Genomic DNA, 27,868 nt, shown 5'->3' with positions numbered 1-27,868 from the left:
TCCCACTCCCCATCTATAAAGAGCCATTCACACTTATGGCACTATGTAGTTAACAGATGCAGCTAATCTGTTTAAAAGTAAGAACCACCCTACAATCTTTAAAAAGAAAAGGAGGACTTGTGGCACCTTAGAGACTAACCAATTTATTTGAGCATGAGCTTTCGTGAGCTACAGCTCACCTCATTGGAATGCATCCGATGAAGTGAGCTGTAGCTCACGAAAGCTCACGCTCAAATAAATGTGTTAGTCTCTAAGGTGCCACAAGTCCTCCTTTTCTTTTTGCGAATACAGACTAACACGGCTGTTACTCTGAAACCTACAATCTTTGTTACATATTATTTATATCTAATATTTCCTCCAAAATAAGCAGGCTAAACCAAGTGACCTGAAAATAAAAATAGATCGAGTTACCTCACCAAGCGTACTGAATGTTCGCCACCTGCCAGGCTAAGAGGAGTTATTCAGCATATCTCAAAATAATGTCACTTCATTAATTCCTTTTATATCCCACCAGCCAGGTCCATGAAGCTGTGGCACTCCATAATATATCACTGGGTTACACCACAGTTACAAGAGACCCCTAATGGAACATGAAGCAGCCTTTGAGGGTGGGGAAGAAAATCAAATAAATCCCTTTTCTGGCATTTAAATCTTTGGTGTGTCTCCTCAATACAAACACTGACACACACATCATTTACAAAAAGGAAATGATTTAGCACACACACACAGCACTCTGTCCCAAGCTGGCTCCACATTCCAATGGAGTTATTCAATAGCTGTGAAGTCACTGAGTAATGCATTCTATGGAATCAGCATTGAGTGGAGCTAGACAGAAGAATTAAATGGGTCCTCCCCACCACACTTTTTGAAAAGGTGCCTTTTCACCTAACACACTGACTGCCCCCCTTAGGGTGTTGGTTGGGCTATTCAGCATTGGTGGATTTCATCCATTTGCGGTCCACTTTAAACATGCCCTCCACTGTTTCAATGGCATTGAAGTCATCAACGATGAAGCTGTGTGGTTAAGCTCACTCCAAGATGGCTCTCAGGCCGCCAGGGAGTGCAGAGTTAGTAAATATACATCCCTCTTAATTAAGGCAAAACAAGGGGGGCTAGGTACAAAACATCAATAAATGCACAGAAGGCTACTGGCTGTCAGGCACTCACCCTTTCGCTTTTCACTGAGCCAGTGACATCATCATCATTTAGGTGGCGCTTGAATTTTGGAGGCATGTTTTCTATTCACAAAAATGGTCTTGATCTTCCTGTACAAGGAGGTGGCAGAAAAATACACTTCCTAGAAGGGAGAGGGAAACAAACATCTCTGAGATCTAACTGTGCTGAATACAATTTTCTATCAGATCATACAAAGAGTTAGTCACTCTCTCCCCTTCTCCAGTGCTCAGGAAAACACCTACAAGTTAAACAGAATCCACCTACAAATGCCATAGGCAAGAGAATGAAAAATCAATAAACTACAGCAGCAATATTATGCTTTCGTGGACCCAAAGACACTTCTTAACGGAACAGATTATTTAGTTTAGTCTAATTTCTTAGGCCTTGATCCTGGAAACACTTAAAGGTACACGCTTATCTTTGAGCATGTGACTCTGAGTGCCACATGTGAGTGTCTGTATGATCAGGGCCTTGGCCTTTAAACTTTATGGGGCAGGGACTGTGTTTTTCTACATCTTTGCAGAAAAGTACCCGGCACATAGCTGGATGGCTTCAGAAAGTCCCTTGGTACAAAAACAACAGAAACCAATTTTATAAAAAAAAACAAGAGGAACTGAAACAGGAAAGAAAAGAGCAATAAAACCCTAAGAGAGACAAAGGTTTTTGACCGAGTACAGTCTGCTCTCTCTTTTCCACTTGTCCCCCATTCTAATGTTAGTGCCAATAAGGTGCCCAGCTGGCAGCCCTGAAGTGCTAAACCCCTTTTATCCACAGGACAGATCCTTCACATGTAGGCAGCAGCAGTGTGCAAAATTCACTAACATTACTCCACCAACGTGCTTCAACCCTGACCTGACAGACTGCCCGCCCTCAGCATCTCTCCGGAGTGTAACACAGATGCTGACTGTGGTGGAGAGCTGTGCTGTGTACATTTCAGTCAGCTAAGAAGTACACAGAGACCAAACACCCCATTTCATACCAATCACTGAAAGATAATGACAGTTTGCATGACTGACCTAGATTGGCTTTGGCCCAATAACCAAGAGGTCAAAGGTTCTGGATCCAACTATCAGTAGTTCCCTGAGCCACCCAGCTCCACCCTAAGTGGACGGAGTGTGGCTTTGCTGGTTTGAACCCCAACACATTCCCCTACCCGGGGAGTTAGTGGAGATTAAGAGTTAAAATCCCAGGGACCCTCCATCCTGAAGAGAGGACATGGGGAAAACTGCACAGATAGCAAGAGGCTGTGACAATACAACAAATGCTGGAAATTTAGCAAACGGCCCAGCAAAGCGAGCACTGTCTGCTCTCCTTAACACAGCCTGTCATATAGAAACAGAGCAAGATCTCTCCCCATTTACTGATCCACAACCAGAAGGATGGGATTGCTAATGCAGGTAAAGAACAACATTCCAGACCCCGGAGCACAACAGGCACAAGCTAGGGATTCTAGGTGAAGTCACCCAGCCAGCTGTCGGGGACCAGTGAGTACAATGGTCACAAGCTAGGAGTGTTGGGGGTGTCACTTAGCTGGCTGGGACAGAAGCAGGGACCACAACAGGCACAGGCTGGCTATCAGGGGAGCAGCGAATACCATGGGCCAGGCCAGGGGTTATCGGGGGAGAAACAAGTGCAATGGACGCAGGCTGGAGGAAGCTAGATGTTTGTGGAGATCCCCCAGTGCAAGGAAACTGCTTTCCCCCACGCTTCTCTTGCAGAAACGCCCCCCGGTTAATCCCACCACCCCCATGTAAAATACAGAGCCTGGGAGCAGAGGAAGGAGCCGCTTCACACAGCAGACCCTGATACCAGCTCCTGTGCAGTGTGAGCGCCCGCAGGGCCGCCAGGCAACAGCAGAGAGGGAGAACAGCTCTGCAGCCACACCTATCTGGGGGGCCCCCCCAAACCCTGCCCCATAGCCCCCCCCGAACCCCTCTCCACGGGCCCCCACGCCCCCCCAAACCCTGCCCCCGACAGCCCCCCTCCCCGAGCCCCTCCCCAAGGGCCCCTCCGCTCGGAGGACGCGCTCCTGCCCGGCCCCGCTCACCGCTCCGGGCCGGCTGGGAAATGGCCGGGGCTGCGCGGAGGGGCCCAGCAGCGACACAGCTGCTCTATCGAGCACTCGGCGCTCCCGGCAGAGGCGGAGGCGAGCGCCGAGTGATCGCTTCCAAGCCGGTTGAGTCCTACCGGCTTCCGTCCCAGCTGGGAGGGTGAGAGTCCGGGGCCACGGCCCTGCGGGGCTGGCTGGAGCGGGGGCGGATGAGGCGGGAACGGAGCCCTGGGGAGCGAAGGGGAGGGGAGCTGGCTGGGGAGAGGACGGGATACTTAAATTAAATACATGTGTAAAAGTTTGCAAGCTTGAAGCCTTAGCTTTTACCCTATGTGGACCCATCAGTACAGGCCAAAGAGAGGCCCCTGCCACCAAGAAGTCTTTCTTACAGGATAATATAGAAGTTGAGTCGCTTTACCTCGCGCAACTTAACGTTTGACACCGGAGAAAGCAGTCCCTCTGTTGGAACCCTAAATTGCTCTGTAAGCAATTAGCTACAATCCTGAAGGGTACAAATGTCTCATGTCCTACTACAGCAAAGACAGACAAGGTCTGAGACTTGTGTCCTACAGCTCGGGCTTTGAATAAAAGTTAGTCATTCTGCAGTTGGTTTGTGTGAACACGTATTATGTATGTGGAATTTGTCAAGTAACATCACAGATAATAAGAGCTACATTTTTCTATTTCAGTAGTTCTGATGATTCGATGTTTTTAAGTATCAGAGGGGTAGCCGAGTTAGTCTGTATCCACAAAAACAACGAGGAGTCCAGTGGCACCTTAAAGACTAACAGATTTATTTGGGCATAAGCTTTCATGGGCAAAAAACCCACTTCTTCAGATGCATGGAGTGAAAATTATAGATACAGGCATAAATATATATTGGCACATGAAGAGAAAGGAGTTACCTTACAAGTGGAGAACCAATGTTGACAGGGCCAATTCAGTCAGGGTGGATATGGTCCACTCCCAGTAACTGATAAGGAAGTGTCAGTACAAAGAGAGGGAAAATTGCTTTTGTAGTGAGTCAGCCATTCCCAGTCCCTGTTTAAGCCCAAACTTATGGTATTAAGTTTGCAAATGAATTGTAGCTCTGCAGTTTCTCTTTGAAGTCTGTTTTTGAAGGTTTTTTTGTTAAAGAATGGCTACTTTTAAATCTGTTATTGAGTGTCCAGGGAGATTGAAGTGTTCTTCTACTGGCTTTTGAATTCCTGATGTCTGATTTGTGTCCATTTATCCTTTTACATAAAGACTGTCCAGTTTGGCCAGTGTACGTGGCAGAGGGGCATTGCTGGCACATGATGGCATATATCAGATGTGCAGGTGAATGAGCCCCTGATGCGGTGGCTGGTGTAGATACGGGGGCAGAGAAGGCAACAGGGTTTGTTACAGGGATTTGTTCCTGGGTTAGTATTTCTGTGGTGTGGTGTGTAGTTGCTGGTGAGTATTTGCTTCAGGTAGGGGGGCTGTCTGTAAGCGAGGATTGGCCTGCCTCCCAAGGCCTGTGAGAGTAGGGGATCATTTTCCAAGATAGGTTGTAGATCATTGATGATGTGCTGGACAGATTTTAGCTGGGGCTGTACGTGATGGCCAGTGGTGTTTTGTTGTTTTCCTGTCCTGTAGTAGGTGACTTCTGGGGCCTGTCTAGCTCTGTCAGTCTGTTTTCTCACTTCCCCAGGTGGATATTATAGTTTTAAGAATGCTTGATAGAGAAGTTGTAGTTGTTTGTCTCTGTCTGAGGGATTAAAGCAAATGCAGTTGTATCTTAGGGCTTGGCTGTAGTCAATGGATCATGTGATCTGTCCTGGATGGAAGCTGGAGGCACGTAGGTAAGTATAATGGTCAGTAGGTTTCCAGTATAGGGTGGTGTTTTTGTGACCATCACTTATTTGCATTGTAGTGTCCAGGAAGTGGATCTCTTGTGTGGCCTGGTCCAGGCTGAGGTTGATGGTGGGGTGGAAATTGTTAAAATCCAGGTGGAATTCTTCCATGGCCTCCTTCACGTGGGTCAATATGATGAAGATGTCATCAATGTAGCATAAGTAGAGGAGGGGCGCTAGGGGACGAGAGCTGAGGAGCTAAGTCAGCCATAAAAATGTTGGCATACTGTGGGGCCAATATTTCAATGTTTTTATTTTCCTTACAGCCAGACTGGGAATTGGTCCTGCTTTGAGCAGGGGGTTGGACTAGATGACCTTCTGGGGTCCCTTCCAACCCTTATATTCTATGATTCTATGATTCTATGATTCAGACATCCCATTTATGATGCCTGACAGTGTTATTAACAGGAAAATTAATTGGATTTGAACAAGCTGAATTTGAAGCCACGCTATGTTTTCTACCTGTCAAGACTTTTGTTGTTGCAGCTACAAACGGAATCTGCCATTTTCCCTCTCCAAATTAATTGGGGGATGAACTTTGACATAGTGGAAGAAATTTGTTTCTCTTGCCTGCTTACACTGAGGAGGACTAACTGGCTGAGTTTTCATTCCAAGCGGAGAATTCATGTTTTTAATGTTTATATTTTGTGCCTTTGAGACGAAAACATTAAAAGGCTAAATCTAATACCCAGAGGAGCAGTGGGATTCTTCTTATTACTTTCAGTGGTTTTAAATGAGGCTAAAAATGTTTACACAACCACGTGCACCACATGGTTTAAAAAAAATAAGGGGTGCTAAGAGGCAGATTCTGGCCGTGGATACATATACAACTTTCATGGAAATTAATAGAAGGTGGGGGTGTGCATGCGTGTCCAACAGCAGAATTAAACACTACCAATTTCCTTGTGACCCTAATTGATGTAGCATCACCAAGCAAAGCAAGAGAAAACAGACCACAGTGAGGGCAGGTAGCATGTCTGGTGAAGATGCTCTAAGTTGACAGGAGAGAGCTCTTCCATTGGCTTAATAACTCCACCTCCAGGAAAGGCAGTAGCTATGTCGGCGGGAGAAGCTCTTCCACTGACGTAGCTCTGTCTACCTAGGGGGTTAAGATCGGTATAACTATGTTGCTCAAGGCTGTGGATTTTTCACAGCCCTGAGTGACTTAGTTATATCAAAGTAAGTATGTAGTGTAGACCAAGCCTAAGTTTGCACTTCACAGCATGAAGAAAAAGAAGCAGTTGTTTACATTAAGTGGGTGTTGAAATTCCCCGTTATGCTACTTTCTCTAGGCCCAGATCCTCAAAGGTATTTAGGTGCTTGACTCTCATTGAAATCAAGGGGAATTAGGTGCCTAAATACCTTTGAAGATCTGGATTTTCAGGCTTTTATCAGTCCAGTCCATATTAATAGACTCAAAAGATTTTAAGGCCAGAAACGATCATTAGATCATTCGAGTGCAGGGGTGGGCAAACTTTTTGGCCCGAGGGCTACATCGGGGAATAGAAATTGTATGGTGGGCCATGAATGCTCACAAAATTGGGGTTGGGGTGCGGGAGGGGGAGCGGGCTTTGGGCTGGGGATGAGGAGTTTGGGGTGTAGGAGGGTGCTCTGGGCTGGGATCGAGGGATTCTGAGGGCAGGAGGGGGATCAGGGCTGGGGAAGGGGTGCAGGTTCTGGCTGGGGGTGTGGGCTCTGGGGAGCGGCTGGGGATGAGAGGTTTGGGGTGTAGGAGGGTGCTGGGATCGAGGGGTTTGTAGAGCGGGAAGGGGATCAGGGCTGGGGCAGGGGGTTGGGGCATGGGGAGAGGCTCAGGGGGTGCAGGCTCCAAGTGGCGCTTACCTCAAGCAGCTCCTGGAAGTAGTGGCATGTCCCTTCTCTGGCTCCTACGTGGAGGCATAGCCAGGTGGCTCTGCACGCTGCCCCATCCACAGGCACCGCCCCTGCAGCTCCCATTGGAGTGCGTAGGAGCTGGAGTGGGGCCATGCCGCGGCTTCCGGGAGCCACGTGGTGCAGCCCCCAACCCAACGCCCCGGCTGGAGCTGAGCAAAGCCGCTGGTGCAGCCCCTGACCCAGTGCCCTGGCCAGAGTAGGGCCGAGTGCATGGTGCAGCCCCCGGCCGGAGTGCCGCAGCGAGGCTGACCCGCTGGTCCAGGCCCCAGCCAGAGCTGGGCCGAGCCACGTGGTGCAGCTCGCAGGCTTGGCTTAAAATGGCTCGCGGCCCAGATCCAACCCATGGGCCGTAGTTTGCCCACCCCTGTTCTACAGTGACCTGTATAACATGCCAGATAATTTCATCCAGTAACACCTGTACTGAGCCCACTAACTTGTATCTGACTCAAGTACATCTTCCAGAAAGGCTCCAGTCTTGATCGATAGGCACCGACTTCATGGGTACTCTGGGGCTTGAGCACCCATCGGAAAAAAATGGTGGGTGCTGAGCACCCACCAGCAGCCCCACGGTTCAGCACCTTTCCCTCCCCCCAGCACGTCCCGCCCACTGGCAGCCCCGCCAATGAGCGCCTCCTGCCCACCATGATCAGCTGTTCCGTGGTGTGCAGGAGGCACTGGGAGGGGAGCAGAGTTGGGAAGAGGCGGGGCGGAGCGAGGACGGGAAGAGGCAGGGGGCTTGAGGAAGGAGTGGAGAGGGGGTGGGGCCCGGGACAAAGTGGGGGTCGAGCACTCCCTGAATCCAAAAAGTCAGTGTCTGTGTCTCAATCTGAAGACTTCAAGAGATGGAGAATCATCACTTTCCTTAGTAGTTTGTTCCAATCACCATCACTGCTAAATATTGTTCCTTATTTCCAATTTGAATTTGTCTGGCTTTAACTTCCAGGCTTTGGTTCTGGTTCTGCCTTTCTCTGCTAGATTAAAAAGCCCTTTGGTGCCTGCATTTTCTCTGTGTAACGGCACGTATTCACCCTGATCAATTCACTTCTCAATCTTATTTCTGATAAAAACTGGATAGATTACATAAGAACGGCCATACTGGGTCAGACCAAAGGTCCATCTAGCCCAGTATCCTGTCTTCCAACAGTGGCCAGTGCCAGGTGCCCCAGAGGGAATGAACAGAACAGGTAATCATCAAGTCGCCCATTCCCAGCTTCTGGCAAACAGAGGCTAGGGACACCATCCCTGCCCATCCTGGCTAATAGCCATTGATGGACCTATCCTCCATGAATTTATCTCGTTCTTTTTTGAACCCTGTTATAGTCTTGACCTTCACAACATCTTCTGGCAAGGAGTTCCACAGGTTGACTGCGCGTTGTGTGAAAAAATCCTTCCTTCTGTTAGTTTTAAACCTGCTGCCTATTAATTTCATTTGGTGACCGGTAGTTCTTGTGTTATGAGAAGGAGTAAATAACACTTCCTTATTTACTTTCTCCACACCAGTCATGATTTTATAGACCTCTATCGTATCCCCCCTTAGTTGTCTTTTTCAAAGCTGAAAAGTCTCAGTCTTATTAATCTCTCCTCATACAGAAGCCGTTCCATACCTAATCATTTTTGTTGCTCTTTTCTGAATCTTTTCCCATTCCAATATTTTTTTTTTTGAGATGGGGCATCACATCTGCACGCAGTATTCAAGATGTGGGCGTACCATGGATTTATATAGAGACAATATGATATTTTCTGTCTTTTTATCTATACCTTTCTTAATGATTCCCAACATTCTGTTTGCTTTTTTGACAGCTGCTGTAAATAGAGTGGATGTTTTCAGAGAACTATCCACAATGATTCCAACATCTCTCTCTTGAATGATAACAGCTAATTTAGACCCCGTCATTTTATATGTATAGTTGGGATTATGTTTTCCAATGAGCATTACTTTGCATTTATTAACACTGAATTTCATATGCCATTTTGTTGCCCAGTCACTCAGTTTTGAGAAAAAAGAAAAGGAGTACTTGTGGCACCTTAGAGACTAACCAATTTATTTGAGCATGAGCTTTCGTGAGCTACAGCTCACTTCATCAGATGTTGATGCTTTTGTAGCTCTTCGCAATCTGCCTGGGACTTAACTATCCTGGGTAGTTTTGTATCATCTGCAAATTTTGCTACCTCACTATTTACCCCTTTTTCCAGATCATTTATTAATATGTTGAATAGGACTTGGCCCAGTACAGACTGCTGGGGGACACCACTATTTACTTCTCTCCATTCTGAAAACTCACCATTTATTCCTACCCTTTGTTTCCTATCTTTTAACAGTTACCAATCTATGAGAGGACCTTCCCTCTTATCTCATGACCGCTTACTTTGCTTAATAACCTTTGGTGAGTGACCTTGTTAAAGGCTTTCTGAAAATCTAAATACACTATATCCACTGGATCCCCCTTGTCCACATGCTTGTTGACCCCCTCAAAGAATTATATTAGATTGGTGTGGCACGATTTCCCTTTACAAAAACCATGTTGACTCTTCCCCAATAAATTATGTTCATCTATGTGTCAGACAATTTTGTTCTTTATTATAGTTTCAAACAGTACTGAAGTCAGGCTTTCTGGTCTGTAATTGCCAGCGTCACGCCCTTTTTAAAAATTAGCTTCACATTAGCTATCCTCCAGTCATTTGGTACAGAAGCTGATTTAAATGATAGGTTACAGACTACAGTTAGTAGTCCTGCAATTTCACATTTGAGTTCTTTCAGAACTCTTGGGTGAACACCATCTGGTTCTGGTGACTTATTACTGTTTAGTTTATCAATTTGTTCAAAAACCTCCTCTAATGACACCTCAATCTGGGACAGTTCCTCAGATTTGTCACCTAAAAAGAATGTCTCAGGTTTGGAAATCTCCCTCACATCCTCAACCACGAAGACCAATGCAAAGAATTAATTTAGTTTTTCCACAATGGCCTTATCATCCTTGAATGCTCCTTTAGCATCTTGATCGTCCAGTGGCCCCACTGGTTGTTTAGCAGGCTTCCTGCTTCTGATGTACTTAAAAAAATGTTATTATTTTATAATATAAATCAAGAATTGCCTCTCCTCTTGTGGGTTCCAGGACTAGCTGCTCCAAGAAGCAGTCATTTAAGGTGTCAAGAAACTTTATCTCTGCATCCCGTCCTGAGGTGATATGTACCCAGTTAATATGGAGATAGTTGAAATCCCCCATTATTATTGATTTTTTTTATTTTAATAGCCTCTCTAATCTCCCTGAGCATTTCACAGTCGCTATCACTATCCTGGTCAGATGATCGGTAATAGATCCCTACTGCTATATCTTATTATTCGAGCATGGAATTACTATCCATAGAGATTCTATAGTACAGTTTGGTTCATTTAAAATTTTTACTTCATTTGATTCTACGCTTTCTTTCACATACAGTGCCACTCCCCCACCAGCACGACCTGTTCTGTCCTTCCGATATATTTTGTACCCTGGTATTACTGTGTCCCATTGATTATCCTCATTCCACCAAGTTTCTGTGAGCCTATTATATCAATATCCTCATTTAATATGAGCTACTCTAGTTTACCCATCTTATTATTTAAACTTCTAGCATTGGTTTATAAGCATTTTAAGTGCCAGCAATCTGGTTGCATTTTGGTTTCGGTGGACCCCACCCTTCCAATGTAGGCTCCCTCTTTCGCAAAAGTTTCCCCAGTTCCTAATAAATCTAACCCCTTTGTAAGACTCCCACTTTTCTCTAGCCCTCGATCCTGCATTGTGATCTGTGCGGGTGATGTGCTGTGTTTAAATGGAACTCCATGAATTTCAATGGGGATCCATGTTGGCACAGCAGTCCATCTGCATGGGTGGCTATTGTAGGAGGAGGGTTCCAGTAGTTTTTGTTTGTATTTTAACTGTGTAGATCACATTTAAGAAGCCTGTTATCTTCTTCCTCACTTACCTACACAGGGCTGTTCTCCAAAAAGTTATCCCGCAGCGTTGTGCTGCCATTTCCAGCAATCACTTTATTTGTCTTTAGAAAAAAGGAGATTGAAGCATTTCCTCTTTGGAAGAAAAATGCACACACATATGACAAATCCATAAACTTTGCAAAATGATACCTGCCAAAAGAGAGGTCCAATTTGGGGCTTCCTAACTTAGAGGGATGTGTTTAAAGTACTGCCGTTTTCAGAGCAAGTTGCAATCATACTGGAAAGCAGGATGCCTTGGGCATACTTACAACAACCTCCCACAATCGATCTGCCTCTAACTGCAGTCATTGTTATAAATCTGCTTTTTGAAAATACGGTTTTGAGATTCTGATTAGTTGGGTTGTTTTTATAGAAGCAGAAAACAAGCCTAACGTGAATCTACCGAAAGATTATTTTAAAAAAATTTTTTTTTGCAGGCAAAGGCATTAATGCCATAAAATAGTTCTCCGTCTGTTATTTTGTCAAGTATATGAGCTTCTCTCTGATCAGTGTATGCTGAGTGTCTGTTTATGCTAATGTAATTATAAAGCACCCTTTCCCTCTGTTTTCAGTAAACTGCAGTTGAACATTTGGCTACTGTCAGAATGTGTGAATAACAGAGGCCAGATCCTCAACTGGTGTAAATCCATCAATGGATATGCTGATTTGGATCTTGCCGCATCTCTTCCTAACAGATATTTTTGGCAGAGGCATTAGTGTAGCCTATAGGATGGTTCAGGTTAAGAAATTAGTAGAAGTTAAGTTTGGGGGCTAAATTAGCCTAAGTGTAGAGGAGGATGGGAAATTGAAGTTGCTAACGTGAGAAAAGCCAAAGAGAAGTTGGAGACAGAGTGTTATGGGAAAGTAGAAGTGAGCAAGGCTGTGACCCAAGGTTATATTACCATTATATTTTGGTTATAACTGGTTTGAGTGAAGTTTGTAGTGGGTGTTTTTGAGAATTGTGACTGTTTTATTACAATGCTAGCTTGTATTGATAGTCTGGGAAGGACATTCGTGCAGATGTTAATTTAAATAAGATGTAATGTAAACAGCCAAGAAGGTGGTGGAAATATAATTATGGTAAAGAGCAGTTTAATGTTAATTAGTGTTATAATGAGGCATAAAAGGAGTAGTTTTGCTAAATTGTGAAAGAGCTCCAATAAACATTCAAAGGGTACCGGTAGGTTCCATGATTATAAAACTCTACTTCACTCTCATCAGTGGACTGATCACCTATTGATACACCATTTCATTTTTGAGTGTGAGTATAATAGTAGCGTGTATTTAAACAGCAATTGCATGCTGTTTGCTTTACTAATAATTTTTCTTTGTAATAAAGTTTGGTTGTATAGAAGTGTTACCTAGTGGTCTTCTCCTAAATACATTTTCTGTAACCGACCTAGAGGCTTGAACTAAGTTGGGTTTTATTTGATTGCACCCTTATCTTTAACAACTGAATATTAATTGGGAACATGTCAACAGAAAGGTGTGACGATGTGACGCAGCAGGGAGGGGGGAGTGTTGACCTGGGAATGTGCCCTGGGGATGGGAGACCTGAGAGCCTGTAACCTGAGCCAGGAGGGGGAGGGGGAGGTGACACCTCTGCCCAGGAATTTGGACGGAGGCTGCAGCAGGGAACCTGCTGGGGGGGGTTAGTTTCAGTTTGGTGCTGGGTGGAGGAATGCAGGGAACCCCAGGGCTGGGGTCTAAGCTCCCTGCTCCCCCAGGACTTGACTGAGGGGTCCTGGTTGTACCCACAAGCTCTGTTTTGGACTGTGTTCCTGTTGTCCAATAAACCTTCTGTTTTACTGGCTGGCTGAGAGTCTCAGTGAATCCCAGGAAGAGGGGTGCAGGGCCTGGACTCCCCCACACTCCTTGACAATGGTTACAAAAGGTTACACTAACTTCCCTGTGCTTTTATATATGACAAAACAATTTAAAATCATCATTGAAATATAGCCTCAGGAAAACTCCTTGTGTAGTGCTTTTAATGGTTTATTTTTGTATAACTACACTGACATTTTAACTCCCTGCAATCAGTTTCTTTCACCCTAGTTTCCCAGAGCACTGTATCAATAATGGTAAACCGAGGCACACAGAGATTAAGTGACTTGTCCAAGGTAACATATAAGACGAGTGTGAGAGTCAGGAACAGATGCCAAGAGTCCTGACTCACAGACCTCTGCTCTAACCACTAGACTATACTCCCACACTTTCATCAATGAGAAGCGTTTTCTTTTACTCAATGTACATAAATATACAACTTAAGCATTGCAATTCCTGCAAGTGTTTAGAGGGGAGATTGTTTCTGAATAACCTGAGTTTGGTGGACCCATAGTATTACCTGAATCTTGTATCTTTGGTCCAGATCCTCAAAGGTATTTAGGTGCCTATCTCCCAATGGACCTCTGAGAATCTGAGCCTTGTAAATTCCCAGTCCTTGGAGGGATTTATGAATGTTAAACAAACAGGTGTCAGGGTTAGTTTAGGGTCTTAGACACAACAAATCCTGCATCTTGGCAGGGGGATGGACTAGATCAGAGGTTCTCAGCCAGAGGTCCAGGCCCCCTAGGGGGCCACAAGCAGGTTTCAGGGGGTCCACCAAGCAGGGCCAGCATTGGACTTGGCTGGGGCTCAGGGCAGAAAGCTGAAGCCCCACCGCATGGGGCTAAAGTCTGGGGCCCCGAGCCCCGCCACCCGGGGCTGAAGCCAAAGCCTGAGCAATGTAGCTTCATGAGGGCCCCCCCTGCGGCATGGGGCCCCAGGCAGTTGCCCTGCTTGCTACCCCCTAACGCCGACCCTGTCTTTTATATGCAAAAAATCAGTTATTGTGACACAGGTGAGCCATCGAGCTTTTATAGCATGTTGGGGGGGCCTGAAAAAGAAAAACGTTGAGAACTCCTGAACTAGATGACCCTGGCGGTCCTTCTAGCCCTACAGTTCTTTGATTTCTAGGATATTCTTGAGCACCTTCTATTGACACCTTACCTATTAACAAACTATTTCTGTATGTACAGACATCTCTCTTTCACTGAGCACTTCCATTAACACGGCTTCTAAACCCCATTTTACTCACCCTGAAAAGAGTAACCAAAGCCAGAGGCTACAAATGGAATGGAGCCAGATGATTCCACAAGAGCACCCTTTTTTTCTCTTCTCCTTTGTTTCCATCTTTCACCCAGAGAAGGCTTTGAAAACAAGCTGTGAGTGTGCACGCTTCCAGAGGCCTGTGCTGTTTTGGTAGGCAATTTCTCCAAATGCCTGAGGTTTTTAAAGATGGGGGAGCTCTGAATTTTCTAAGTTCTAAGAGTTCTAAGAAGAATTAATTTTGTTCTAGTCATGGGAAATCTTCCGGTAATGACTCAATATGTTGCATATGCCTGCTCAGCAAAGCTGAAAGGAATAAACTTGTGGTTAATTTCCTTCCCATCCCAAATGTGGCATCAGTTTGATGGGACCTTGCTCTGGCCCTTTGCACAGGGGTGAATTCCACCCTGTATACCTCCGACCACTACCATTTGGACAGCTCAGATTCCATCCAAAAAAGGGCAATGAGATGCAGCCAATGCTGCAGATCTAACAAAGGACTGGTCGGGGGGCTGGGGTGGGGGGGTCAACACAAGAGAGGTGTTCATTTGCCACCAACAGTGTGACCCGAGGTGTGTGAGGCAGCCCTCACTGGACATGCCAAGTAAGGGCAGGCTGCAAAAAGGAGAGCAGATTCTCCCAAGACTGGTGAGTAACACTGAAGTTAAACTCCCCAACCCATCTGATACCCCATATCGGTTATCAAGAACCAAAAAACAAGAAAGAAATCACACAGCTCCCTTATTGCATTCCAGTTCTCTGGCTCCCAGTCAGCACATAGGTTCAGTACAGTGAGAAGTTATTTAAAAACTCTGCTCATGTATACAAAATGTTCTTCTGATCCCAAAGGGCCAGTCACATTACCAGGCCAATATTGGTTTATTGGCCAAAATACCATGCTGCCAGCCAATCCTTTAGTGTCTAAAACTGAAGGTTTATTATAACAAAAAAAGAAAGAACAATAAGGGAGTTGTCAAATGGTAAAGCAGTCACATTCATACACAGACTTCAAAGTCCATATATGAGGTTCTTAGAAGTATTGGTGAGTTTGCTGTCTTGAAAATCCCTCTGGAACACATCCACAGCTTGGGTGGATCATCCAGTCCTTTGTTCAGAGCTTCAGTTTGTAGCAAAGTTCCTCCAGAGATAAGAAGCAGGAATGAAGACAAAATGGAGATGACGCTGTAGCTGCCTTTTATATTCCTTTTGCCATGCAGCTTGTACTTTCTTTGTTCCAAACACAAGCTGTCCAGCCCATGGCAGGGAAAAACCTTAGAGTTCTGCCCATAGGCACGTCCCTGCATGCCTTGCTGAGTCACAAGGTTTAGTTAGTGGCCCTTTCAATGGGTTCATTGTACAGCTGATGTCCCTTGATGGGCCATCAAGCCTGCCTAGTGCTGGTGTCACCCAGAAACACAGCACAAGTTTGGAAATACAGATATACTATACATATCTATAATTCACAATACAAAGGTGATACAAACATATAAACAAGATTATCATACTTGGCAAATAACATTTTCACAGATACCTCACATGGCATATCTGGTCAGATTTCTTGCAGTTTTACAAAATTGGTATTCATAATATCATACAGTGTCTCCCATAGTCCATACAGCGTCACAAGCAGTATTGCCAATGTCAAGCTTTCAAAAACCATAAGCCAGGCCTCCACAAATCATGATATTTGGGGGGTTCGTTATATTTGCCTTCTGGTTCCAAGCCTTTGGGTTACTCTCATAGGCACCAACTCCATGAAAAATTAATGGATGCTTAGCACCCACCAGCAGCCAAGCTCCCACCTCTCCCTCCACTCTGCAGCGCTTCTCTCCCCTGCCGGTGGCCCCGCTGATCTCTCCTCCCCATCCCTCCCAGCACCTCCCATCCGCCATGAACAGATGTTTCGCTGCGTGCAGGTCGGCTCTCGGGGGGGGGGGGGGGGAAGGGAGGGCTTGGGGAAGGGGTGAAGTGGGGGGCGGGACGGGAAGAGGCAGGGTGGGGGTTTGGGGGAAGGGGTGGAGGGAGGGCGGGGCCTGGGGAAGAGGGGATGGGTAGAGGGGAACTCGGTGCCTATGGTTACTCTTGTTTCATGTTTTCCAGCTTTTCTCAACAGCCGCAAGGACTAGAAACTTCCTTTTCTTTTATATGAAAGCTGATATTCCCATGGAAACTCATGACTCCAGGAGCTGGAACTTTAAGAAAAACACCAAGTATCATGACTCACGATAAAATTGTGAGTTGGCGACTCTCTTGGGAACATTGATGGAGGTGAGTCAAGGGAAGACAATCCTTTTTCCCCAGTCCTCTTTCTCCCATTTGTCTCTGTAGACTTGTGAGTTCCGCATCCCATTCTCGGCAAGCTCTTTATTTTTCATACACTTCCCCTCCAATGTCGCAGTTGTGCTGTTCTCTTCCCCTAGATATTTATATGGGAAGGGAAATCCAGCCTCCGCCCCACATCCTTCCCAGATCAACACACAATAGAAAAAAAAGGATGGTATAGTGGTTAGGGCACTGACTAGATGGACACATAGGAGATCTGGGATCAGTTTGCTGCTCTGCCTCAGAGTCCCTGTCTGACCTTGGGCAAGTCACTTAGCCTCCCCGTGCCTGTTTCCCCATCTGTACAATTCCCTACCTCACAGAGTGTTGAGAGGATAAAGACCTTAAAAATCAAGAGGTGCTCAGCTACTACAGTTATGGGAGCCATACAAGTCCCTAAGACTAATACAGTCGGTGTGGTGTCCCTGCAGCTTTTTACTTTTATCACCTAAACCTTTTGTTTTGCAAAAGAAACTTCTCCTTTAACAGAGATTTCTTTCAGAATTGAGGCCCACTTCAGAAAAATGTGGCCATTTGCACCATGTTAGTCGTCCCATCTCAAAAAAGATATATTGGAATTGGAAAAGGTTCAGAAAACAGCAACAAAAATTATCAGGGCTATGGAGCAGCTTCTATATGAGGAGAAATTAATAAGACTGGAACTTTTCAGCTTGGAAAAGAGACAACAAAGGGGGGATATGATTGAGGTCTATAAAATCATGAGTAATGTGGGGAAAGTAAATAAGGAAGCATTATTTACTCCTTCTCATAACACAAGAACTAGGGGTCACCAGATGAAAGTAATGGGCAGAAGGTTTAAAGGAAACCAAAGGAAGTATTTCGTCACCCAACGCACAGTCAACCTGTGGAACTCCTTGCCAGAGGATGTTGTGAAGGCCAAGACTATAACAGGGTTAAAAAAAGAACTAGATAAGTTCATGGAGGATAGGTCCATCAATGGCTATTAGTCAGGATGGGCAGGGATGCAAAACCATCTAATTGTCTCTAGCCTCTGTTTGCCAGAAGCTGGGAATGGGTGACAGGGGATGGGTCACTTGATGAGTCCTGGCCTTAGGAAGGAAGAATCCTATGCACCACTACAGGCTGGGGACCAACTGGCTAAGCAGAAGTTCTGCAGAAAAGGACCTGGGGATTACAGTGGATGAGAAGCTGGATATGAGTCAGCAGTGTGCCCTTGTTGCCAAGAAGGCCAACAGGTATTAGTAGGATCGTTGCCAGAAGATGGAGGGAAGTGATGGGCTGAGGCACATGACTTACGAGAAGAGGCTGAGGGAACTGGGGTTATTTAGTCTGCAGAAGAGAAGAGTGGGGGGGATTTGATAGCAGCCTTCAACTACCTGAAAGGGGGTTCCAAAGAGGATGGAGCTTGGCTGTTCTCAGTGGTGGCAGATGACAGAACAAAAAGCAATGGTCTCAAGTTGCAGTTGGGGAGGTCTAGGTTGGATATTAGGAAACACTATTTCACTAGGAGAGTGGCGAAGCACTGGAATGGGTTACCTAGGGAGGTGGTGGAATCTCCATCCTTAGAGGTTTTTAAGGCCCAGCTTGACAAAGCCCTGGCTGGGATGATTTAGTTGTTGTTGGTCCTGCCTTGAGCAGGGGGTTTGATTAGATGACCTCCTGAGGTCTCTTCCAACCCTAATATTCTATGATTCTATGTCTACCTGTTCTGTTTATACTCTCTGAAGCACCTGGCATTGGCCACTGTTGAAAGACAGGATACTGGGCTAGATGGACTATTGGTCTGATCCAATATGGCCATTCTTATGTTCTTTTGCACCTCTTCCCCAAAAAGGAGAATTCCCAGTCCAAAGACTTATGGATAGCCCCATGCTAGCTCTAGTAAATTACATGTCCGATACATGTCCAGAAAGTCTGGGAATTGTAGATTCTTAACAATTTGTCTTTCTGGCATCCTGCTGGAATGTTGAATTCAACCCCTCTCCACTATAAATCACCATTCTTGAGACCCCAGACTGCAGCCGTCATCTCTTTGGGCACAAAGGATGGATGAGAAAAGTCCTTGGAGCCCAGAAAAGGCCCTCTTTCGTCAGTTTTATGTAATGGTGGAAACATTGCTACAGTCTTTCAGCTAGGGATCTAGAATTCATGCCTGATTCACCTCCTCCCAATTCCTGGGCAATGGATGAGCTGAACATGCATTAAATCTGCAAATCATGTTAGGCCAGGAGATGTTAGGAACCCCAGTGAAGGCAGAGAAATAAGATAAAGGGAGTTAGTGAGGTTAGAAATATGAGCCAATATGAGCAATTAAGTGGAATCTGACCTAGAACAATGCAAGCGGATACATCTGGGGGGATAATTCCCCAAGCTATGGCACCCAACTGGTGCGTGGATTGCCTTGCTCCCCATAATGCTCCTGTATTTTGCAGTAGACTTCACAGGCGCCAACTTTCCAATGTACCGGGGGATGCTCGACCCCTGGCTCTGCCTCAGGCACTGCCCCCACTCCACCCCTTCCTCCAAGGCCCCACCCTGCCCTGCTTCTTCCCTCCCCCGCTCCATCCTCGCCCCCTCTCCATCCTCGCCCCTCCTCTTCCCGCCCCGTTCCACCTCCTCCCCCCAGCGCACCATGGCCTCACTCCTCCCCCTCCCTCCCAAAGCCTCCTGCATGCCTCAAAACGTCTGATCATGACAGACGGGAGGCCTGGGGAGGGAGGGGAAGGCGCTGATCAGCGGGGCTTGCTGGTGGGCGGCAAACACTGGGAGTCAGGGAGGAACTGGGGGGGGGCTGCCAGTGGGTGCTCAGCACCCACCATTTTTCCCCTGTGGGTGCTCCAGCCCCAGAGCACCCAGGGAGTCGGCGCCTATGGTAGACTTGAACATTTTAACTGGGTTCCTCTGTGTGTGCGTTTCAAACAGCTCAGCTCAGCTTCCAAGGCTGCATGAGATTAGAATCTCTGCCGGGCTTTCAAAAGAGTCAATCTCAGAAACTAGTCTAGCATCATTGTTTCCATGGGGAAGCAGTAATGCATGACACATAGTACAATGATGAGCCCCCACATGCTCCCATGTCTCTGGCACTGCTCTCTTTCCAGGGGGGAGTGAGGTACCAAGGCACAGAAAGGGGCAGCTTGGGCAGCTCTCAACCACCTAACCCAGGGGTTCTCAAACTGGGGGTCGGGACTCCTCAGGGGGTCGCAAGGTTATTACATGGGGGGTCGCGAGCTGTCAGCCTCCACCCCCAGCCCCGCTTTGCCTCCAGCATTTATAATGGTGTTAAATACATAAAAAAGTGTTTCTAATTTATAAGGGGGGGGGTCGCACTCAGAGGCTTGCTGTGTGGAAGGGGTCACCAGGACAAAAGTTTGAGAACCACTGAAACAGAATGGCTTGCTGGGCCTGTGCAGTGTAATGTGGAAATAACACCACTAGGTGGAGCATGTAGTGTTTCTGAAGCCATGTTGGTCCCAGGCTATCAGAGAGACAAGGTGGGGGAGGGAATATCTTTTATCTGACCAACTCCTTGTGGTGAGAGAGACAAGCTTTTGAGCTTACACTGAGCTCTTCTTTAAGTCTGGCGAAGGTACTCAGAGTGTCACAGCTAAATACAAGATGGAACAGATTGTTTAGCATAAGTAGTTAGCACATATTTTAAGAGACCATTCAAGGTGAAGTGGCCCATTACCGCTCCTCCAGTCACAGGAAGGAAGAGGGGGAGGGAACAATGGGTGGGGGCGTTAGTGGGTTGTTAGAATAAGCCATAAATCCAGTGTCTCTATTCAGACCATGTGTCAGGGTTCTGCCCCAACTCTGAACTCTGGGGTACAGATGTGGGGACCCGCATGAAAGACCTCCAAAGATTATATTCTACCAGTTTAGGTTAAAACTTCCCCAAGGCACAAACTCCTTTTCTTGTCCTTGGATGGTATTACTGCCACCACCAAGTGATTTACACAAAAATTCAGGGAAAGGTCACTTGGAATCCCTATTCCCTCAAAATATCCCCCCAAGCCCTTTCACCCCCTTTCCTGGGGAGGCTTGAGAATAATATACCAACTAATTGCCTTAGTAATGTGAGCACAGACCAGAACCTTTGTCTTCAGGACAATGAAATCAATCAGGTTCTTAAAAGAAGAACTTTATTATAAAGAAAAAAGTAAAAGAATCACACCTGCAAAATCAGGATGGAAGGTAACTTTACAGGGTAATAAAAAGATTTAAAATACAGAGGATTCCCCTTTTGGCTCAGCTTCATAGTTACAAAAACAAGAATAACACTACCTCTGTAGCACAGGAAAATTCACAAGCTAAAACAAAAGATAACCTAATGCATTTCCTTGCCCTACTTACAATTTCTGTGAGTTTAGATGGATTATTCCAGGTATATTTTCAGGAGATGTTGTACCTGCTTGACTTCTCCCTCCATCCGGAGAGGGAACAATGAAAGAGAGCAACAAACAAATCTTTCCCCCCCCAGATTTGAAAGTATCTTCTTCCCTCATTGGTCCTTCTGGTTAGGTGCCAACTAGGTTACTGGAACAGTTTAACCCCTTACAGGTAAAGCAATCCAGGACAGCTGCCAAGGAGGGATTTTATGCTACTGTATACATAAAGGTTGCTACCCTTCCACCTGTATTTATGACACCATGTTTTTTAGTGTCTAGCAAACTTATGAATGTAAGCTTCCAGGCTCATCTTTTGAAAGTGTGGTGCAGGTTTCCTTCAAGGATGAGGATTGATAGGTCAGATATAGAGGGATCGCTCTGTGAAAAGTGTTCACCCACAGGTGATATGGTGTTTTTGTCTTTTTGTCATTTTCCTGTGCGAGTTCAGCTGAGAGTGTAGTGAATTGATTGTCTGATTTCACCCTCATAAATTGATCTGCTAGTTTCAGAAATTTATACGCCAGGATGAGTCTAATTTAAAAACATTAGCTGTCTAGACAAGTAATTTGAGGCCACATTACATCCCAGATGAGGAGGCCAGAGGGACAAGAAAACTCCACAGGATTCACCTTACAGATTTCCCTGCCAGTTGTCCATTCAAGGGGGAAGTGTTTGGAGGGGCCCTGAATGGGTATGAATAAGGCAGAATTAGCAGGAAGTGGTTGCGTAGTATGTCTCCCAACTTTGTCTCCAAAACTCATTAGAGCACTTTCCACAGGAGATATCTACATGTTTCTAGGCAGGAAAAGGATGTTGCTATGGAGAGACAAACTTCTTCCCCTTCCAAGCAGGCATGTTGGGATCTGCACATAGAGGACCCACACACATGTAGATCTCTAGGAGATGATCTAGGCTAGTGTTTCCATGGGCACTGGTCCCTGAGATCTCCCTGACACAGTTTAGGAAGGCGGCAAGCTGGTCCCTGGTATCAAAAAGGTTCAGAAACACTGATCTAGGCCACAGTCTTTCCCTGGGGAGCCCTTAGGGACCATTGTTGTTCAGGAAGGCAGGTGGGGTCCCCTGCATCGTGATGTTGTTATATGGTGAGTGGTCTCTGCCTCCTGGAGCCCACTACCCAGCTGCTGCTGCTTCACTATCTGGAGTCAGACTAACAAGCCATTTTTACAAAGAAAAATCAATAGCCACATTATTACAGAGACCAAAAAGTCATGCATGATACAGACAAATCACATGGTAGGGAGTCCTCTATTGCATTTTGGCCAAATGATGACTGACTATTGGGAGGAGAGAACTATTGACAAGTATTTGAAGGGTGTTGTGGCACTCTACACCCCAGGGGAATGCCCTGTAACCTCCATATTCATCATTTGTATATAATTGAGATGTTGCACATAAAGCATGCCTTGTAAGGTATCATGGGAAAGGTTATGATCTCCTGAAACCCACTGTTCCATCTAAATATGTATATCATTAATGCATATGAAGTTATGAGAATCATGTTGTATGATTGTCACTAAAATATGCTGTGGGTTTGGGAAACGCCCAGATACTATCTCCTCAAAGACAATAACCAGGGGGGTAACCAATGCCTGGGCAGGTGTCAAAGAACCATCAACAGCCATTGTCCAGCAAGGGAGCTACAATGCAATGACTCATTTGCACAAAGCCACACCAGGGGAATTGCTCAAATTTGCCTGGTGACTCAGCAATGCCCACTGGACATGCCTGGACTTGTGTTCTCCAAGTACATGGACTAAGGGTATAAAACAGAACACAGTGGGCCCATGCTTCGCCTTTTCTCCTTCCCTCACCTATAGGGTTGCCAACTTTCTATTTGCAGAAAACCGAACACCCTTGCCCTGCCCCTTCCCAAGGCCCTGCCCCCTCCTTCCATTGCTCACTCTCCCCCACACTCACTCACTTGCACATTTTCACTGGGTTGGGGCAGGGGGTTGGGGTGCGGGAGGAGGTGCGGAGTGTGGGCTCCAGATGGTCGAGTTGGGGTTAGGGTGCAGGAGGAGGTGAGGGCTCCAGCTGGGGATGCTGGTTCTTGGGTGGGGCCAGGGATGCGGGCTTTGGGGTGCAGGAGGGGACTATGGACAGGGACAAGGGGTTGGGATGTGGGCTACGGAGGGAGTTTGGATGTGGAGGGGACTCTGGGCTGGGGCAGGGGGTTCGGGCATGGGAGGGGGTGTGGCGCTTACCTCATTTGCGTCTCGGGAAGTGGCAACATGTCTCTGTAGCTTCTAGGTTCAGGGAAAAGGCGCCACACAGGGGCCCCGAGTGCCAGCTCCGCAGCTCCTATAGGCTGGGAACTGCAGCCAATGGGAGCTGTGGGGGTAGCGCGGAGCCTTGGGCACCAGTTCTGGAGCTCCCATTGGCTTGGAACCATGGCCAAAGGGAGCTGCGGGGGCAGAGCCGGTGCTCGGGGGCAGTGCGTGGAGCCTCCCTGGCTGTCCCTGCACCTAAAAGCCACAGGGACATGTTGCCACTTCCTGGGAGGCACCTGAGGTGAGTGCCACCTGGAACCCATACCCCAAACCCCCTCCCTGCCTGGGGCTGACCAGACTTTTAACCGCCTGGTCAGCAGTGCTGACTGTAGCCACCAGGGTCCTTTTTGAATGGATGTACTGGTTGAAAAATGGACGCCTGGCAACCCTACTCACCTATGCTGAAGCAACAAGGGTGCTCAGAAGACTCAAGACTCCAATAGAGGAGACTGGCCCAGGTTTCAAGGGTGAAACCTGTGTACTATGAATTGCAATATCCAATGGGGTGAGAAAAACTGCTTAATCTAGATGTTGCCCAGTTTAATAGGGTTGAGAGTTTAGACTGTGTGCTTATATTTTCTTTTCTTTTGGTAACTAACTCTAACTTTTTGCCTATCACTTAAAATCTATCTTTTGTAGTCAATAAACTCTGTTAATCTTTACCAGTGACTTTGCCTGAAGTGTTTGGTAAGTCTGCTCAGGTTAGCAAAGGCTGGTGTATGTCCACTTTCCATTGATGAAGTGGTGAACCAATTAATAAACTTGCACTGCTCATCTTGAGGCGTGTAAGACAGTGTATTCCTGAAGTACAAGCAGTGGTGAGTGGAGCCGGTTTGCACTGGTTCGCTAGAACCGGTTGTTAAATGTAGAAGCCCTTTTAGAACCGGTTGTTCCGCGAGGGACAACCGGTTCTAAAAGGGCTTCTAAATTTAACCAGCCAAAAGTGGCACCTTAGGCGCCGACTCCATGGGTGCTCCAGGACTGGAGCACCCAAGGGGAAAATTTGGTGGGTGCAGAGCACCCACCAGCAGCTCCCCGCCCCACCCCAAGCCCCAGCTCGCCTCCACCTCCTCCCCTGAACACACCGCCCCGCTCTGCTTCTCCGCCCCCCCACCCGTCTTCCCGCGAATCAGCTGTTTGCGGGGGAAGCTGGGGCGGGCTGAGAAGCAGGCCGCGGCTTCCCGCTCAGGCCCAGGGAGGCGGAGGTGAGCTGGGGCAGGGGGACACGAGGAGGGCAGCCCGCGCCGCAGCAAGTAACCCGGGGGGGGCGCAGGGGAACCGCTCCCCGCCCCAGCTCACCTCCGCCACCCTCGGCCTGAGCGTGAAGCCGCCGCCTGCTTCTCAGCCCTCCCAGGCTTCCCGCGCGAACAGCTGATTAGCGGGAAGCCGGGGGAGGGGGCGGAGAAGCAGAGCGGGGCAGCACATTCAGCGGAGGAGGCGGAGCGGAGATGAGCTGGGGCCGGGCGTGGGGCGGGGAGCTGCCAGTGGGTGCTCTGTACCCACCAAATTTTCCCTGTGGGTGCTCCAGCCCTGGAGCACCCAGGGAGTCGGCACCTAAGGCGCCACATTTGATGTGATCAGTGGGGGAGCGGCTGCTCCCCCCCCAGCTACACTCCCCCGCCCCTAGGAGCCAGAGGAACCTGCCGGATGCTTCCTGGGAGCTGCCCCCGGTAAGCACCTCCAGGACACTCCACCTCACCCCCCGGCAGGTGCCTCTGGCTCTTAGGGGTGGGCACCCACTACGGTGGCCCACGAGACCCTCCTGCCTGGTTCTGGGGGCAGTAAGGGGACAGGGGAGGGGAGTAGAGGGGGCAGGGATCCTGGGGAGGGCGTCAAGGAATGTGGGGGGGGGTGGGCAATGACCCCCTCGTGGGGTGAGGAGGGAACCGGTTGTTAAGATTTTGGCAGCTCATCACTGGGTACAGGGCTGGGAGCTGGAGGGATTTGGCTGGTGCCTTTCTCTGGGTGATTCACGAGCGGCTCTGGGCGCATTCATGCAATCTAGCTGGGTGTGGGGCTCCACGTGCTGTTGTGCTGAGTGATCACAGTGCCTGGAGGGGGTTGCTGCTTGTCACCAGCAAAGCATTGTGAGAGACAGCCCAGGCTGGAGAGCTAAGGGGGCACAGTGGACTCACAGTCCCAGGCTGCACCCCAGGGATCCTGTCACAGGTGTAAATATAAAAATCTCACTTGAGCAGACAACTTGTCTTGAATCAATTTACAGCCATAAAAGCATCGTCCTCTACTACTTGAACTGAATCCATTAGCTGGCCATTATCGTAGACACTAACAGAGCTTTCCAGCTTGATTGATGCTATGAAAGAGCTGTCAGTCTGTCCAATGCGTCTACAAGTTTAGGATAAAACTCCTAGCCCCATTGAAGTCAAAGGGAGTTTTGGCACTGACTTCACTGGGGCCAGGATTTCACTCTTGAGGTCCAATGATCCAACTCCCAGGGAAATCAATGGAAGTTTTCCTATTGACTTCAACAGAAGCAGCATTAGGTTCCCGCTAACTAATGATTTTACCTTAAGACAGAGCCTGGGAAGCCATACATGGGGAACGGATTATAACGACCATACAGCTGTTCTCCGACACAGCAGCACAGGCAGAGCACATGCCATTTTCTCCATGATCATGCAGCCTATACTCCATGTGGTCCGGAAACCTGCATTTTCCTAGCTGTGCTGATATTGACTGATACCTCCACCCATCCCTGGGTTGTTGGAGTGTAACTGACCATAGGAACAGATTCCTTTTTCAAACTGTCCAAAATTAACTCTTGCCTTTTTTCAGGCTCCTTCCCCACCCCTTGCCACACCTGCATCCTGTGCATGAGCAATGAACAGAACCGGACTCTGACACAGGCAAACATGAGTGACAGACAGCTGGGGCCTGTCCCCATCAGTCCTGTTCCAACTCAGCAACTCATGGAATCAGACTCATTGCCTAATCCAGAGGTGGGACCCAACAAGAGGAAATTCACAGCCCAGTTTATCACCACCCTTCCCTTCTTATGCTTGGAGACCCCACAAATCAGAAGACCCCTCCTGTCACTGAGATCACGGGGGACATTACACTGGGTATAGTCAGTGCTGAGTGACATAAGTAGGATGCAAAAGTAACAGCAGGAGGTGACTGTAACCAGTGATGCTTCTTGGCTTAAGCAGGTACAATACTGATTTGCACTAGTTGCTTTAAAGCTCTCTCACAGGTTCTTAGGATACGTAGGAGAGGGCCTCATAAAGGGAGTCATCATTGGCTAAGGAACAAATGCATCCAGTAAAGCCATACTGTTCTCTGCCAAAACAACTTCCAAACAACTATAAAGAGGAATGGCATCTTGATGAAGCGAAAAATAGGATAGGAATGAATAAAACAGAAACCATCCTTGGCCAAGAGAATTGTTTTTGTTAACAAATCTAAAGCAGAGCACATTTCTCTCCCAACAGGACTGCAAGTGGTTTCCTGTGCAAATTCCTGATCACTTCGGATTACATCTACTTGGGCTGTCTTGTAAATAACATTTCTCCAGGAGTCCCGGTACAATTTATAAAAACAACGAGGAGCCCAATGGCACCTTAAAGACTAACAGATTTATTTGGGCATAAGCTTTCATGGGTAAAAACCCCCACTTCTTCAGGTGCATGGAGTGAAAATTATGAAGAAGTGGGTTTTTTTACCCACGAAAGCTAATGCCCAAATAAATCTGTTAGTCTTTAAGGTGCCACCGGACTCCTCATTCTTTTTAGGGATACAGACTAACATGGCTATCCCTCTGATACTTTATGGCTCTGAAGTTTCTCAATCCACTCCTAGACTTCACAGAGCATAACCTGATATGCTTTAGTCACACTTACCATAATTGGGCTCAATACAGGAATAACTGGATGAAATTCTAGGGTCTACGATGCAGGAGGTCAGAGCAGATGATTTAATGGTCCCTTCTGGCCTTAAAATCTGTGAAACTAAACACTGACTAAATGAAAACTATTACCATTAATATTACCCAGTGTTGTTTTGTTATTCACCAACAACTTAATTACCCAGGAATTGCTATCTCCTGGTTCACTGATTTTGTCTTTACCCAGACCCTATTGGGATTTTGTCTATTCCAGTTCACAGGCATGGGCAGTATTTTTTCAAGACCTTAATCTAAAACCTTTAGCCACATGTTCTTTGCAAAATATAAAGAATAGCTGAAATCAAGTTATTTCTATCCTAACCTTTGGCACTGGGAAGATTTCTCTGAAATGCATGTCAGATTCTGTTTGCATCTTGAATAGCCTAGGGGCTTATTTCAGAAATGCCTCTTGTCCCTGTGCCTAAATCAGATATCTTCTTTCAAAAACGACTCGACTTTAGTAGGAAAACAGACAATAAAATCCAGTGTTTACTCAGGATGTTTCATTGTAAAAGGCTTTTCAAGCTGAGGTGAAATAGGGGAATTCAGTTGCCTTTGTTTGCTGAAGCATGGTACAGTGGGTAGAGCAGGAGACTGGGAATCAGATATGGGTTTTATTCTTGGTTTTACCAGAGGGTTCCTGTGTGAACTTGGGCAGGTTACTTAACCCCACTCTGCCTTCATTTTCCCATCTGTAAAACGTGGAGAAGGAAGTGGCCCCTTGATTTCTGAGGAAGGTGGATTGGTGAAGGCATTTTCTCCGGTGCTCTGCATTGACAGCCAGTCAACTCCCAGGTGCTACTCAACCTTCATCTACAAAGCCCTGGGGACCTAGAGCTCAGCTATCTTAGGATCACTTCTGTCATCATGTCACCTGAATCAAGTTAATTGTCCCGTGGGCAAGATCCAAGTTCCTGGTGACTGG

General features: G+C 47.0%; 1 protein-coding gene and 1 long non-coding RNA gene across 2 annotated transcripts in view; one reads left to right on the top strand and one right to left on the bottom strand.

Moving 5' to 3' along the window:
- VAMP4 (vesicle associated membrane protein 4) overlaps positions 1-3,335 on the bottom strand; it is a 31,074-nt gene extending 27,739 nt beyond the window's left edge. The window contains exons 1-2 of the mRNA XM_048862329.2: positions 3,224-3,335; positions 1,168-1,297 (exon numbers count right to left, since the gene is read on the bottom strand). Of these exons, the coding sequence (XP_048718286.1) occupies positions 1,168-1,233 (66 nt within the window). The 5' untranslated portion in view covers positions 1,234-1,297; positions 3,224-3,335. The remainder of the gene's footprint in view (positions 1-1,167; positions 1,298-3,223) is intronic.
- On the top strand, positions 3,302-26,656 carry LOC125641826 (uncharacterized). Its single transcript, XR_007358166.2, has 3 exons — positions 3,302-3,386; positions 16,157-16,324; positions 26,492-26,656. It is a non-coding gene; the product is annotated as an uncharacterized LOC125641826 (long non-coding RNA).
- Positions 26,657-27,868: the final 1,212 nt, after the last annotated feature.

This window comes from Caretta caretta, chromosome 8, assembly GCF_965140235.1.
Source record: "Caretta caretta isolate rCarCar2 chromosome 8, rCarCar1.hap1, whole genome shotgun sequence".
Classification (NCBI taxonomy): Eukaryota; Metazoa; Chordata; order Testudines; family Cheloniidae; genus Caretta; species Caretta caretta.
The sequence above is the reverse complement of the archived record's forward strand: the minus strand, read 5'-3'. Positions and strand labels throughout refer to the sequence as shown.